Consider the following 15,410-nt stretch of genomic DNA (forward strand, 5'->3'; position numbering starts at 1 on the left):
GGTTCTGTTTTAGCCAATGTCCAGGAATAATCTGAGTGCTTACTTCAGTGTTACTGAAATATCACAAATGTTGATCAGAGATGAATGGAAAAATAGAAAAAGCCATTCTTACCAAAATAGTTGACTAACACGCCCCCAATCATGGCACCACAGCCTCGCCCCAAACCCAGGTGCAGGCCCTGCAGGATGCCCTGGGCAGATGTCCTCAGCTCAGGGGGCACTGCTGCGCTCAGGTAAGAAATGCAAGCCGCCCAGATGGCCGCGTGGGTCACACCTGGATGGGGAGAGAGCAGATTGGTCTGGTCAGCACTCCTTTGGGAATTTCATTCTTTACTTACAACTACATGTTGGGCTGCTCCCCACAAGGTAAACATTTCAAAACCTCCAGCTGCCCCGTGGTAGGAAGATGAGACTTTCTACCCCTGTAGCAGTTAGTCTCAGACTATAGGGTTGTATACATTCTACACTGACTTGTAGGGTTGCTATGAGTCAGTATTGACTTGAGGGCAGGGAGTGAACCTACCACCCTGTCCATCAAACCCAGTCTAACTCAAAGCCACTCTGGAGGGCAGGGTAAAATGGCCCCACAGGGATGCCCAGGCTGTAATCTGTGTGCAAGCAGACTGCCACATCTTTCTCCCATGGAACAGATGAGGGGAGGGGGGGATCCAATCACCAACCTTGGTTAGCAGCCCCGCACTTAACCAATGTGCCTTAACCAACATGGATCGGGTTAACATAGACTGGTTCATCTATCCACTTACCCTACCACTCAGTTTAACCACCTAGGGCGTTTCCTCTAACTAGACACCTGGTTTTTTGGTTTTGTTTTTGTTTTGTTTTTTGGTGCACCGTTCCCGGAAGTACTGCAATACCAGGTCGATGCGTGGAGTGGACGGAGCAAGCTCCTATTCCAACTCCCTGCTCCAAAAATCCATTTAATATATTGTCCTCGGATAGAGGACGTATCAGATATTAAACTGATAAGAACAGATACTACACTTGATCTTAGCCAAAAGGCCGAGAAGCGATTAGACACCTGGTTTTAACATTAAGATTTTTTTCTCCCATTAACACCATCATGAATATTTTTAGAGATAAAAGCTTCCTTCAAACTTAGATTATTTCATGTCTTCAAAGCCAGTTCAACTCATTGCTAAGAATTTGCATTTTTTGCATTTTGAAGACCCATATTGTTTGTATTGATTGGAACTCTCCAAGTGGGACCAATAATTCAAAAGATACAATAATTTTAGCTCTTTTAATAAAATATTTATTTCCAAGGGTGTAGTGACAATATACAATACTATCATTACCAATTTAATTATATCTTGGCCACCTGCAAGAAGTGGGGGATAGAGGATGGAGAAAACATGTGAAGAAAAATATCATTTTATTATGCAGCAGCTGACCACTGGCCACAGAATTAAAACATATTATTGAGGTAGTACTTTAAATATAATAAAATGCTATTATTGCAACACCTTTTATAGCTAGATGAGCTCCAGAAATCACCTGGTTCTGCTTTGATTAAGTCCTGGGCTTGTGCCCTAAAAAATGGTGTCATTTAGAGGTGATATTGTCCCGGAACTCAATCTGTCTTGAAAGAGTAAACTAAGAGATCTACATTCATTTAAGATTTGAATGTGACATGAGTCTGCTGCTTATCAAAATGGAATAATAAGAGTTGAACTTACCCACTTTCCTGAAATAACGAAAAGGTAAAATATCAAAATCTAAAAATCAAAATACATGAACTAGCTCTCCTGAGCATTAGGCAACAAAGACAGTGATTTCTGAGGCTGGAAACAAATGGGTGTCCTAGCTATCGCCACAGAGAGGGCCCACCTTCCCCAGGGAGAAGTCCCACTTAAACTCGGGAGAGGTTCTGGCCACCAGGAAGGACGGGAAATGGTTGAGCTGAACATCTAGGGAGACCAAGGCGGCTGGACTCTGCAGAGCAGAGTAACAGAGAGAAAACCGTTTCACATACTGCGAAGCTTTGAAAAGAATGGTTGCTGAAGTGCAACTTTAAAGTCTGATGTAATTGTGCAACCTGGCGAGTGTAGAAACTCTTCTGGTCAGCCTAAGAGTTGACAACCACTGCACTGGCTGAATCAAGCAGAAGCCAGTAGACTGATCCAAAGAAGCCCGCCCTGCAGAAATCAGTGCCCGACCATCCAGAGTAGAGAGAAGAGCTGGGGGCCAGTGGGTCTACAATCAGCACAGATGACACGAGACAAGTAAAACACAGGAGAGCCGTGAAAAGCAAAAAAACTAACAAAAAATAAACACGTACGCACCAAACTCGCTGCCATTGAGCTGATTCTGACTCCGAGCGCAGGGTAGAACTGCCCCGTGGGTTTCTCAGAGTGTACCTCATTATGAGGTAGACTTGTCCTCCTGTGGCGCTCCTGGTGGCTTTGACCCACTGACCTTGCAGTTAACAGGTGCCAACCCCACGTGCTATTAACCCATGTTGGCAGCCCAACGTGCAGCCACGATGCCAACAGGACCCCGCCCATAGGCACAATCCTCTCAGATGCTCCTGTGGTCAGAAAATCTGACTTCCTCGGTCCAGTCTTCCCTCTTCACCCCAGCGGCAGGAATTTCACCTCCTACACGTGAGGCACGTTCCAAAGGTATGGAGCTCACCCCGTGTCACCTCGATTCTGGCTCGTAGTGACCTGCTAGCCCAGGAAAAGGATCACTCTAAAGAACAGCAGGATCCACACACTGAACTCAGACAGGGCTGGGCGCCATTTTACCACACTGGAAAGAAGTCAGGATTCGTGCGTGGGGCCGCCCCGGGCTTCTTCATGTGTGTTGGGCTTCCTTGCAGGATGATCGCCTCGATATTGGAGAGGATTCGGAGAGACTGGAACCCGCAACATTGCTGACAAGGCCGCAGCAGCGTACGACCATGTAGAAAGCCATCGTGCTTCCTCCAAACACCGAGACTAAAAACGCCATGTGAGCCAGCAGTCCCTCGACTGGGTACACACAAACGAAATCAGAACTGCAGCAACACAAACAGACATGGGCCACGTCCGTCCCCAGAGCACCACAGCACCACGCCCAAAGCCAGATAAGAAGAACCTAACTGCTCATTGGTGAAAGGATGGATGAAAGAATTTGGGTCCATCCACACTATGTGATGCTGTACAACATGAAGGAACAATGATGAATCTGTGACATGCCTCATGTGGGTGACCCTGGAGGACGTTATGCTGCGTGATCTTAATTACAAAAAGACAACTATCTTATGAGACCACAGTTATAAAAAAAATCAAGCAGAGGTTTCACACGAAAAGAAAAAGACTTTGGTGGTTCCCAGGGTGGAGGGGGAAGGAAGAGATGGGAAAGCCATCAGCTAGCGAGTCGACAGATGTTACAGATGTTGCCTGGGTGAAGGGGCAGCCAGCACTCGACAAGAGGCACATGGGCAAAAACATGATGGAAAAGGGCAAGCCACTGGGAAGTTCGATAAGTTGTTGAGTATAAAATTTATGATCTGCTCGGTAAACCTTCACCTAATTCGCAATAAAAAGTTACATATACACATATATATTTATGATGCAAGTGAAAGAATTAAATAAATCCCACTCCTGGAAAATCAACTAGCAAAACTAAACAATTCATTAGCGGGGACTGGCTTGGTAGCATCATCATCTTTGTATGCAAAAGACAGTTGTGGTTCTTGCTCTTAAATGTACAACTTTCTGGTAACCTTCTTAATATTCCAAATCTCTAATAAATGATTTTACTAACTATGAATTTACTACTAATAAACGTATTTGGGGACCAATTAAAAAAAACAACTTAGAAATCTAATAAACCCCCCACCATTTCCCTTGTTTTTAAGATAAGAAAGGAAAAAAAGAGAGAAAATCTGGCTACCTGAACAACTTTCCTGTGAATTGAACAAGGTGAAAGAGGTCAAAAGCTGGGGAGAGAAAAAGCTCCTACACAGCCTTTCTTTCTTGTGTAAACAACCTAAGAGAGTAGTAGATAGTTCTTGTGTGAGGGGGTAAATAAAGATGGGACTTTATGCAGTGACCGGGGTCAATGTGTGGACACTAAAGCTGCCAGAATTTTAAAAATCATTGACCTTGAAAGAACAGTGCCCTCGTGGCACGAAGGGTCAGCACTTAGTGGCTAAGTGGCAGGTTGGTTGGAGCGCCCACCAGCCACTCCCTGGGGGAAAGACCTGGTATCGTGTCCAGTGTGGGACTGTCTACAGAATGTGAGGGTGGTCAACTCTGTCCTATGCAGACAACAGGGTCAGGGATTGCAGTTGGCGGAGCAAACAGAACCAAAAAGATGTTACCATCCTCCCCACCTCTCCCACCCCAACTGATGCCGGGAACAAGAGGGCAGACACCGGCGCTCTCGCTCCTTGTTACATAACTACTGCTAAACCTTCAGCTTAGAGAATAGATGCTTAATAAATCCATTGACAAACGGTGAATCCAAAACAGAAAGTCAGCTCCTGAGTCCTTCAATACTGCGACTCCTCGTGATTAGTTTCAAGGTGTAACATAAACAAAGATATGTGTCCAGTACTGAAAATCAAGGCTTTAACTGTTTGGAAAGGTATGAGGGGTTCAAAAAGTTTGTGGAAATTTTTCATTATCTTTTCATTGCATGTTCCCATGAACTTTGGGAAGCTCTTTTTTGTTTTGTGCAATTCTTTTTTTTAAAATAAGGGGCTCGTACAACTCTTATCACAATCCATACAAACATCCATTGTGTCAAGCACATTTGTACATTCATTGCCCTCAACATTCTCCAAACATTTGCTCTCCACTTAAGGCCCTGGCATCAGCTCCTCATTTTTCCCCTCCCTCCCCTCTCCCCTCTCCCTCATGAACCCTTGAAAATTTATAGATTATTATTTTGTCATATCTTCCCCTGTCCGATGTCTCCCTTCACCCACTTTTCTGTTGTCCGTCCCCCAGGAAGGAGGCCACATGTAATCGGTTCCCCCTTTCCAGTCCTCCCTCTATGCTCCCAGTATCGCCACTCACACCCCTGGTCCTGAAGGTATCATCTTCCCTGGATTCCTATGTTTCCAGTTCATATCGGCACCAGTGTGCATCCTCTGGTCTAACCAGACTTGCAAGGGAATTCAGATCATGATAGTGGTGGGGGGGGGGGAGGGAGGAAGCATTTAGGAACTACAAGAAATTTGCATTTTTCATCGTTGCTACATTGCACCCTGACAGACTCCTCTCCTCCCTGAGACCCCTCTACAAGGGGATCTCCAGTGGCCTACAAATGGGTTTTGGGTCTCCACTCCGCACTCCCCGCCTCATTCACTATGGTAAAAATTTTTGTTCTGATGATGCCTGATACCTGATCCCTTTGACACCTTGTGATCTCACAGGCTGGTGTGCTTCTTCCATGTGGACTTTGTTGCTTCTCAGCTAGATGGCCGCTTGTTTACCTTCAAGCCTTAAAGACCCCAGACACCATATCTTTTGATAGCCGTTCACCATCAGCTTTCTTCACCACATTTGATATGCTCCCATTTGTCTTCAGTGATTGTATCATGGAGGTGAGCACTCAATGATATGATTTTTCTTTCTTTGATGCCTGATAACTGATCCCTTTGGCAACTTGTGATCACACAGGCTGGTGTGATTCTTCCATGTGGGCTTTGTTGCTTCTCAGCTAGATGGCCACTTGTTTACCCTCAAGCTTTTAAGACCCCAGGTGCTATATCTTTTGATAGCCAGGCGCCATCAGCTTCCTTCACCACATTTACTTATTCACCCGCCTTGTCTTCAGCAGTTGTGTCGGGAAGGTGAGCATGGTAGAATGTCAAGTTAATACAAGAAAGTATTCTTGCATTGAGGGAGTACTTAAGTGGAGGCCCAATGTCCTTCTGCCACCTTAATACTAAACTTATAAATATATGCACATATATCTATTTCCCCATCCTCATACATAAATATATTTGCATATGTACATGTCTTTATCTAGACCTCTATAAATACCCTTTGCCTCCCAGCTCTTTCCTCTATTTCCCTTGACCTTCCTCCTGTCCCACGATTATGCTCCGTCCCCACCAGGGTTTCAGCAATTCCTCTTTGTTACATTACCCTTGAGCATACCCTACCTGGCCTTTCACACCCTCCTCACCACCAATTTGGATCACTTGCTGTTCCCTTGTCCCTGGGTTTGTTAACATCACTTCCTTCCCCGACTCCCCCTCTCCCATTTCCCCCCAGAACTGTTGGTCCTGTTGTTTTCTCCGCCAGATTGTTCATCCAGCCTATCTTATTTAGACAGATCTGCGGAGATAATAACATGCACAAAAACAAGACAGAGCAAAACCAAGCAATAATATACAACAAACCAATGACCAAAAAAAACCTCACAACAAGAAAAGCTTGTAGTTAATTCAGGGATCATTTGTTGGCCTTTAGGAGTGTTTTCCAGTCCAGTGCATTGGGCACCACGCCCTGGCCCCAAAGTCCCCTTCAGCATTCCCTGCGGACCTCACCGCTCAGTTCCCTTGCTGTTGTGTTGCACCCCCTTAGTGTTTTCCCTCAGTGTGGCGGGATCCGATCAGGTGCAATTCCTACACTGTGTCTCCGGTATTGTCCCCTGTCGGGCTATGGGTCTGTGAGGGGCGTCATGTCTCATAGTGGGGCTGACCTTTGAAGCCCTCTTGTACTAGACTCACATCATATACTTAGAATCATCAAAACAAACTCTGATGAACACGTAATACAGTGCAATCATCGTATTACTACATCCGCTTTCTGCACCAGGAACCGTGCTAAGGGTTTTGCATAGACACTATCTCACTGACTCCTCCAAAGGGTAAGCACTACTTGTTCTTAATCGGTACAGAGAAGTTAAAGTGCCTCCGCCAAAGGTAACACAAGCTTCAGGGTAGTGTAGCATCTTAGACAACCGGGGATGTCTGAGTTCAGAGCTGGAGTGCTGGTGTACTACATTCTAATTTCTACCCATAACAACTACCAAAGCATTCTATAGTACCTTCAAACATCTACTTTGAGAGGATTTGTTAGTAACAAATTTAGCCAACAACCTACCAACTCGATCATTAAATTACACAGCTAATACAATAGAAAATAGGCATTTTCACTGCATTCTTCCCTTGCCTCCTAAAGGGTTGACATCCCATTTAGTGTTTACCAAGTTTCCTATGTGTCCCAGACTGCTCTTTACCTTATAATATTCAACACTGGTATCTGACTCTGCAACATGTATTTTGAAATTGTTCAGTATTAACCTGCAAGAATGCTCTACAACAAGAAACGGCATGTATGAGCAAGAAAAAGGAAATTTCCCAAGCTGACAGCTGCTCTTTTTAAAATGCTGAGTGGCTTAAGGAAACCAATCATAATGACTGGGAGGGGAGATCGCTGACAAAATACTAAAGAAATGAAATGTTTGGGTTTGGGTTTGGCTGTCTTCTGCCACTGATTTGCCCGGCATGAGCACTAGCACCAGACCAGTTACGGTAAGACCGTTCAGCACACAGCCAGAAGCACACGTGGCAGGGTAACCAGTGTAGCTTTCAAATGCTGGGATGAAAGAGGGCCTCTGCAAGACTCATCTAGTTGTGGTAGTTACATAATCTGTTGTCAACTTGAGATTTAAGAGTGAAGGAGTGGAGTTTAGCCTGTCAATCAGGCCGCAGCTTGACAACCTCATTTGGAGGCACTAAGGAGCTAAATAGCTCGCTGGAGGCAGGGCACGGGCTTACTCCCTGTGAGACATTCCTGTTGAGAAGATACATGGAGCTACCCCAGAGCCACTTGGAGACCCCTGTCAGTGCTAAGATGCTTCCGCTGCCACTGGATCCACAGGACTTTCCACCCACTGGTTTGTGATCTTGCTGCATTCGCATGATTGCTTGTGTTGCATGAGTCTGAAGAAGAATTTATAGATTGGTATCTGATATATGGGCTAATATTAGACTTATAGACTTGCTCTAGACTGGACTAGAATGTTTCCTCAATATTCAATTGCTCTTATGTCTAAAGCTTTCTTTTTTTTCTTTTTTTTTAATTTTAACAATTTATTGGGGCTCATACAATTCTTTTCACAGTTCATATATATACATACATCAATTGTATAAAGCACATCTGTACAGTCTTTGCCCTAATCATTTTTTTCTCTTTTCTTCTTTTACATTTTATTAGGGACTCATACAACTCTTACCACAATCCATACATATACATACATCAATTGTATAAAGCACATCCATACATTCCCTGCCCCAATCATTCTCAAGGCATTTGCTCTCCACTTAAGCCCCTTGCATCAGGTCCTCTTTTTTTTCCCCTCCTCCCTCCCCCTTCCCCCCTCCCTCATATGCCCTTGGTAATTTATACATCGTTGTTTTGTCATATCTTGCCCTATCCGGAGTCTCCCTTCCCCCCTTCTCTGCTGTCCCTCTCCCAGGGAAGAGGTCACATGTGGATCCTTGTAATCAGTTCCCCCTTTCCAACCCACTCACCCTCCACTCTCCCAGCATCGTCCCTCACACCCTTGGTCCTGAAGGTATCATCCACCCTGGATTCCCTGTACCTCCAACCCTCGTATGCACCAGTGTACAGCCTCTGTCCTATCCAGCCCTGCAAGGTAGAATTCGGATCATGGTAGTTGGGGGGAGGAAGCATCCAGGATCCGGGGGAAAGCTGTGTTCTTCATCGATACTACCTCACACCCTAATTAACCTATCTCCTCTCCTAAACCCCTCTATGAGGGGATCTCCATTGGTCGACACTTGGGCCTTGGGTCTCCACTCTGCACTTCCCCCTTCATTTAATATGATATATATATACATATATATACATACATATATACATATACACATATATACACATACATACACACACTTATATCTTTTTTTTTGCATAATGCCTTATACCTGAGAGTTTCCCTGGATTTGTTTCTCTATCCTACTAACACACTAGTAAAACTGGGTAAGAAACTTCCTTTACAAATGTCCTCTATTGGGCAGGCAATAAGTAGAGCCTATATTCATTACGGTTAGAGATAAATATTACAATCTTACTGGCTTTACATGTTAGATATCTTTTCTTGTTCATATAAATGTCTACTGAGCAGGGACAGGAGGTTCCACATAGTCATTCCAAGATCAAGGCTGCAGAGACATCTTCAACAAGGCCCCGAGAGCCATCCTCAGTATCAACATCCAACTAGCAGAGACAGTAGGAGGTGACAGCACATGGGGATTTTATGGGTGAGTGTTCGAAGTGCACACGTAGTTTATGCTCCAATAGGACCGGCCAGCATCTGTCATATGAGCACTCTGTGTTACCAGGGAGGCCGGGAAATACAACCTCGCTGTGGGTCCAGGGACAAATGGAACCAGAGCAAGTGAATAGTAAGGCAGTTTCTGCCAGAATTGGAAATTCCAATTATCAGAGAACTTAGTAGTTTTCAATTTCTCTCGAGGTATTTATAAGATTCTGAAATAGAATCTCCTGTATTTTAAAAATAGAGTTATACATAATGATATAACAGCATGTAACCATAGTATATGAAACAGGACTGTAGAATCAAACAACAAGCTTTTATAATAAAACTTTTTACGTGCATGAAATGCACAAAGCCTAGTGTTGGCGGTTAAGAGAGAACAGTGAAGTGCTAAGCTATGTTCCAGAGGCCATACGTTTAAGGAAATTTCAGAAAATGGTGAGATAAATGTGGTATACAGTTGGAAGAAAAAGATTCTTGAAGTGAAAAAAAATACCCACTGTTCAGTTAATTCCAATTAATAGCAACTCTTCAGGATAGAGTAGCACTGGGAAGAGAATGGGGTTTCCAAGACAGTCCATAATTACAGAAGCAGACTGCTACATGTCTGTACTGGGAGTGCCTATTGGGTTCAAACTGCTGACCTCTGGAAGCTGCCAAGCACTTAATCACTGTGCCACCAGGTTGGAGTAGATGTTTCTCAAACGAATTCTAAATGGGTAAAATAATTTCTATTTTAAAGCATGGAGTAAGAATAAAATTGCTATCTTATCATTTATGACTATTTTAAGTAAAAATTAGTTTTAACAGTAATACCAATGGCTTTATTTAATATGCCAATTTCTCAAATGAGATGCTGAATTTAGAGCATTTGTCTATATTTTGTATTCGTGTAGCATGCAACCTGGGTTTTAAGGGTTAAATTAGATACAGACTAATGGAATCAGAAAACCTTCAATATGGATGATAACAAATTGGAATTCCAATTAGAATGTAGAATTTCAATTTTCTGATAAGGCTACATACATAGCAATCCTCTTTTAATTTCTCCTTGCTCTTTCAGAACTTGGGAGAAACCTGGTTTGTGCTCTCCTGAACACACGAAATAGAGCAAAATTTCATAAATTTCAACTCAAGCCCTCCCACTGGGGACATTAAAAATGCATCTTTCATCAAACTCTTTGCCTCTTTCCCCCTAGCAGAGCATCCTGCAGGGAAGGAACTGACGACGACCTCGTTTTCAACCCTCGATGTGTGAGCCATTCATGCAAGCACCTTGCAAAGGCCTCTTCCTTGACAGCAGTGCCCAGGCTGGCCTTACCCTCCATCCTTTAAGACAAAACCCACAGTTGTTCCCGAGTTGATTCTGACTCCTGACAAGCCCACGTGCCTCAGGGTAGAACTGCACCCTCGGGACCTCGTGGCCATCGTCCTTACACAAGCAGATCACTCATCCTCTTCCATGGAGCCTGCTCAGGGGATTCCAGTCAGCAAATTCAGAGTCCTCGCTGAGGGCCAATCCCTTGTACCACCCAAGGATATTCCTGACACACGTTGTCAGAGCACAGCAGAGTCTGACAAGGATTCACAACCCAAACTCAGGCAGTTTCCTTATTGTTGTTGAGGGGAAGGTACTGGGTTTGCAGAGTAAAACTCTTCATAGGCGTTTGAGATTGTGACCTGTTGGATGCAGTTGGTCGAGCTTGTTCTCCAAGGCACTTCTGGGTAGGCTCAACCCCAGGTAAAAAGGACCATAATGCCTCTGGGTTCCGTGTTTAACAAATGTTTCTATTCCTTATCACAACTACCAAGGTTTAAATACTTCTTATGCCAAAGTCAAGAGGGAAATTCCTATGGATTTCAAAAACAATGTTGTGAAAACCAATGTACTTATCCACCTGCCCCACCCAGGAATGTCTGAGGAGTGCATACCCACACAGAATACAGTACAGGGTCTTTCTGTGCAGAAAGTGCTTCTCATGCTATTTTTACATGGGACTAGTTTCCCACGAAATAACCCCAGATTTTCTGGCAACTGCAGCTGCACTGCTAAAATCACAGGCCTGTAAGAGGAAAATAGCTACTGACTGTGCACCAGGAAAGATCGCAAGAAGCACACATCTTCACACTACCCAACAGCATCCAGGGGTCTTATTTTGATCTCAAATATAAGGGCGAGTCCAAAAGTATTGCTACAAAATCATAGAAACCCTCACAATACAAAAGTAGCAAATGTGAAGTTACTGTTCCTCAACATAGCTTCCATCAAGCATGCAGTTCTGAAGGGGGTGTTTCTACTTCGCTAACCCTTCTCTGCGTTCTTGGGTGCTCTTTGATTTACACCATGTCCAAATAGGTTTGGGCATCCTCGAGGGGAAGTGGTTCTCAGCCTTCCTAATGCCTCGACCCTGTAATACAGTTCCTCGGGAGGTGGTGACTCCGTATGTGGGTGTGTCTGCATGTGGGCGGGCCCGCCTGGAGATAGAGGAGCCGTGTCTCCGGTTCCTAAGACCATCGGAACTGTAGTCTTAGGCGACCCCTGTAAAAGGTCGTTGGACCCCCAGGTTGAGAACCGCTGCTCTAGGGGCTCAAATTGTGTACCGTCTAAATATTCGAGTTTAGAGAACCCAAAACATCTGAAGGGGCAAGATCAAGGCTGTGGGAGGAATGAGATGAGGCCTTTCAGTGACATTCTCATAGACCTAGCTTCAAAGAATGAACAAATGCGTTGGTGTGGCGGGAAAACAAATCTTTGGAGCAACTTTCTGGCATTTTTCTCACCAGTTGTTGTTGTTGTTGTTGGGTGTCATCAAGTCCATTCATACCCATAGCCACCCTATGCCCAACGGGGCAGTTGTTAATTTTCTTAAAACTTCTTCAAAATAAGTCTGTGATCATCCTGTGTCCTTGGAGAAAGTCTCCCGATAACCCCCTTGGCATGCCCCAAAGCAGTCTCCACCATCTCTGAGCTGACCTCGCTGCCTTGAATGTAACTGGCCCAGCAGAACCCCTCGGAAGCCACTGTTTTGACTGGACCTTTCTGTGGCATATTGATACATTCATGACCTGCCCCTGGTTAAGATTCACTCCATGAAATTGTCATCTTTAGCTTTAACCTTACCTAGAAGACGCAGTCAAAGTTCGGCTCTTTGAGCTGGCTAATTTTCACACAATACTCCCGGCACCCATTGTATTGAAAGCCTTGCTAAGGCCAAGAGGTTCACTTAAAGTTGGAAATGTTGAGCCATGTGAGAGCCCGACTTCCTTAGCTATCATATCAATAGTAATTCTATGGACCTCTTGCATCGATTTCTAGACTTCAGCCAACTTTTCTTTATTTATTGAGGTTTACAGTCTCTCCTTCCTTGATTCATCTTTGAGGTCTTAACCTTCCTTCAAATGTTTGATCATCTTAAAACTACTGTTTTATAGTTGTATAGTGTCAATGATTTGGAAAGATATCCATATGAATTTTGTTAAAAATAAGGCATTAACTCTAACCTCAAAATCATTTCCTCTCGACACACTCCCTTTGAGACATTTCTATTGAGAAGACACATGGAGTTATGCTAGAGCCCTGGATCTGAAGGAGTCATGTGGAGACCCCTGCCAGCACTGAGATGCTTACACCACTGGATCCACAAGACTTACCACCCCCTGGCCTGTGATCTTACTGCATTCGGCATCATGGCATGTGTTGCATGAGTCTGAAGAGGACTTTATAGATTGGTATTGGACCTAATATCGGAACTATGGACTTGATCTAGACTGGGTTGGGATGTTCTCTCAATATTCAATTGCTCTTGTATATAAAGTTATTTCTTATATACACACACACACAAACAAATAATGTCCTTTCATAGCCCAAAAGTATTCTCTTTTAGAGGAGCTGATACCAAGGGCTCCAGTAAAAAGAAAATGTTTTGAAAAGGATGAGGGCAACATGTGTACAGATGTGCTTGACATAATGGATGCATGGATTGTTATAAGAGCTGTAAGAGCCCCCAATAAAATAATGTATTACAATTAATAACAACAAAATATATAGAATAAATTTTTAAAAAGGGAAAAAGTGTCCTTTTTTAAAGGCACCGTAATAAGACTAAAACGCATGTATTACTCAGAGAACGTGTCTGAAGTTATCCGGTGGTCTCAGAGACATGTATAAACATAAATAATAATAACCCTGTGCTTGTATGACCTAGAACCCCGCTAGCAACACTTTTCACCCCTCCTCAGAGCTCCTGCACAGCCTCCTTCTTAGGGGTCTAGAGAGGAAGAAGTCTGCTTTTCCACCCCATCTGACTGTTCCCAACAGACTGAAGAGACAGATGCGAATGGATAGACTTCTTCTAAACGATGAGTTATCGCTAACCTGAAAGGGGGAAGAAGAGATGGATGGCTGGAGATGCGGCATGTAGCACATCCTCTGTCTCGTGGTGCATGAAGGATAAAGCAAAAGAGGAAGAGAACCCAAAGATGATCCTTCTCACCTTCTCACTTTTTTAAGAAGACTCGTCTGTGACACTAATTCCAGCAAAGAGTGGAAGTGCTGATTGTTCAAGATTAAAATGATCAGGGATGAGCGACAATATCTCCCTCTTCCCACTATTCGGTGACCAAGACTACGTCATCGGTAATTATCACAGTTAATAATGCCAATCTAGGAGTTAAGGGACATCTTACAGCCCAGTGGAACTCTTAGTTGTGCAAACAGTTGATGTGCTCAGCTGCTGGGAAAAGATCGGAGGCTCAGGTTCACGGAGCGGCACCTCTGAAGAAAAACACAGAGCTCTGCTTTTCAGACAACATCCCTACCCACAGGACCACCCTGACACGACGAGGGGAGTCAGAATTGTATCATGACAATGGACTTGTTGTCAAATAAAATCATGCAGTGCTTGCTGATCACCGTGTACAAATGTTCTGCATACTAAATAAGACCATCATAAGTACGGGGGCTTTAAAAAATTGCACAAGCCTTTGTAAGAGTGAAGAATCCAGGCAACAGAGGATTCATTCCACACGGGTGAGCCACTCCTTTCCATGGGTGGGCACGGATCAGCAAAAGCATGGGATTGTGTTTTTGTCGTACAGCCAAAATAGTCAGCATTCACTTCTGCTGTTTTAAACACACAGAGCTCTGTGAAAACCGGTCACACAGATCCCTCTGTTAGACTAGGGGGGTATGTATTCACAGACCTCCTTTTTCCTGGTTTTACGTCAGCAACTAGATTTCTCCTGGCACAAGCGGGAAATAAAAATGGGACCTACGAGTATACACTGACACAGAAAAGAGAACCGTCCTTTAGCTTCCGAACCTACCCGGCTCCCTAAGACACCCTGGTGCACACACATAAAAGATGGCCTGAACCGACGGTGGGGGGTGATGATCCAGCAAGCCAGGGCTACGGCGCACCGTCCCCTTCCCTGGAGATGCCATTCTCCTGTCCACCGCTATGCTTTGGCATCTGGCTTTTCCATCCCAGGCCTGCTCTCTTTAGGCCAGGGCTTCAAACCAGTTCAAAACAGCTTGGCAATTGCTATTTTAAAGAAGGGTTGTGTATCTGTTGCATAGCAACCACATCTGTTGCCAGTGGTATTTTGATTCAACAGCAGTGTCTCAATCAAAGGTGGCGGCCAGGAGCACCACTTCATGTGTTGCTCTCCAGGGCCCTGCCAATGATCCAGTCTTCCACATCAGGCTCCTGGAAGTTTCAGGAGGAAAGACTGTTCTGGGACGTTCGGAGACCAGGGCTCTGGAGAACTGCACACAGTCAAGCTGCCATGTTACTAGCCATCCTCATTGAGGGAGACACAGGTGTGTGTTTCCTACTTGGTCACAACACCAGGAGCATCACTCTTCTGGCTGGAACACGTACACATGGCCCTGGTTTACTTCACCATTGCTGAAGGACCCTTTTTATGGTGGATTCCTATTCGCCCTTCAAAACCCAGTTCATGCATGATTTCCTTAGGGGATTTCTCAATGATGCGTTCATACTCCCTGCCTCACAAAGCTAGGCACCCCTTCCATGCACCTTGTTCTCTGTGTCTGGTATATTTTTCTATGCCAGACACAGGTATAATGTGGTATATTTCCTTACAAACCATAACATATATGAATATATATATTCCAT

General features: G+C 44.3%; 1 protein-coding gene and 1 non-coding gene across 2 annotated transcripts in view; both read right to left on the reverse strand.

The window, feature by feature from the left end:
* Window positions 1-15,410, reverse strand: part of MFSD6 (major facilitator superfamily domain containing 6) — a 74,596-nt gene that overhangs the window by 8,565 nt on the left and 50,621 nt on the right. Inside the window, exon 4 of the mRNA XM_075529523.1 lies at window positions 113-274. Within this exon, the coding sequence (XP_075385638.1) occupies window positions 113-274 (162 nt within the window). The remainder of the gene's footprint in view (window positions 1-112; window positions 275-15,410) is intronic.
* LOC142425017 (U2 spliceosomal RNA) lies at window positions 842-1,032 on the reverse strand. Its single transcript, XR_012779417.1, has one exon. It is a non-coding gene; the product is annotated as a U2 spliceosomal RNA (small nuclear RNA).

Source organism: Tenrec ecaudatus, chromosome 13 (genome assembly GCF_050624435.1).
Source record: "Tenrec ecaudatus isolate mTenEca1 chromosome 13, mTenEca1.hap1, whole genome shotgun sequence".
Classification (NCBI taxonomy): domain Eukaryota; kingdom Metazoa; phylum Chordata; class Mammalia; order Afrosoricida; family Tenrecidae; genus Tenrec; species Tenrec ecaudatus.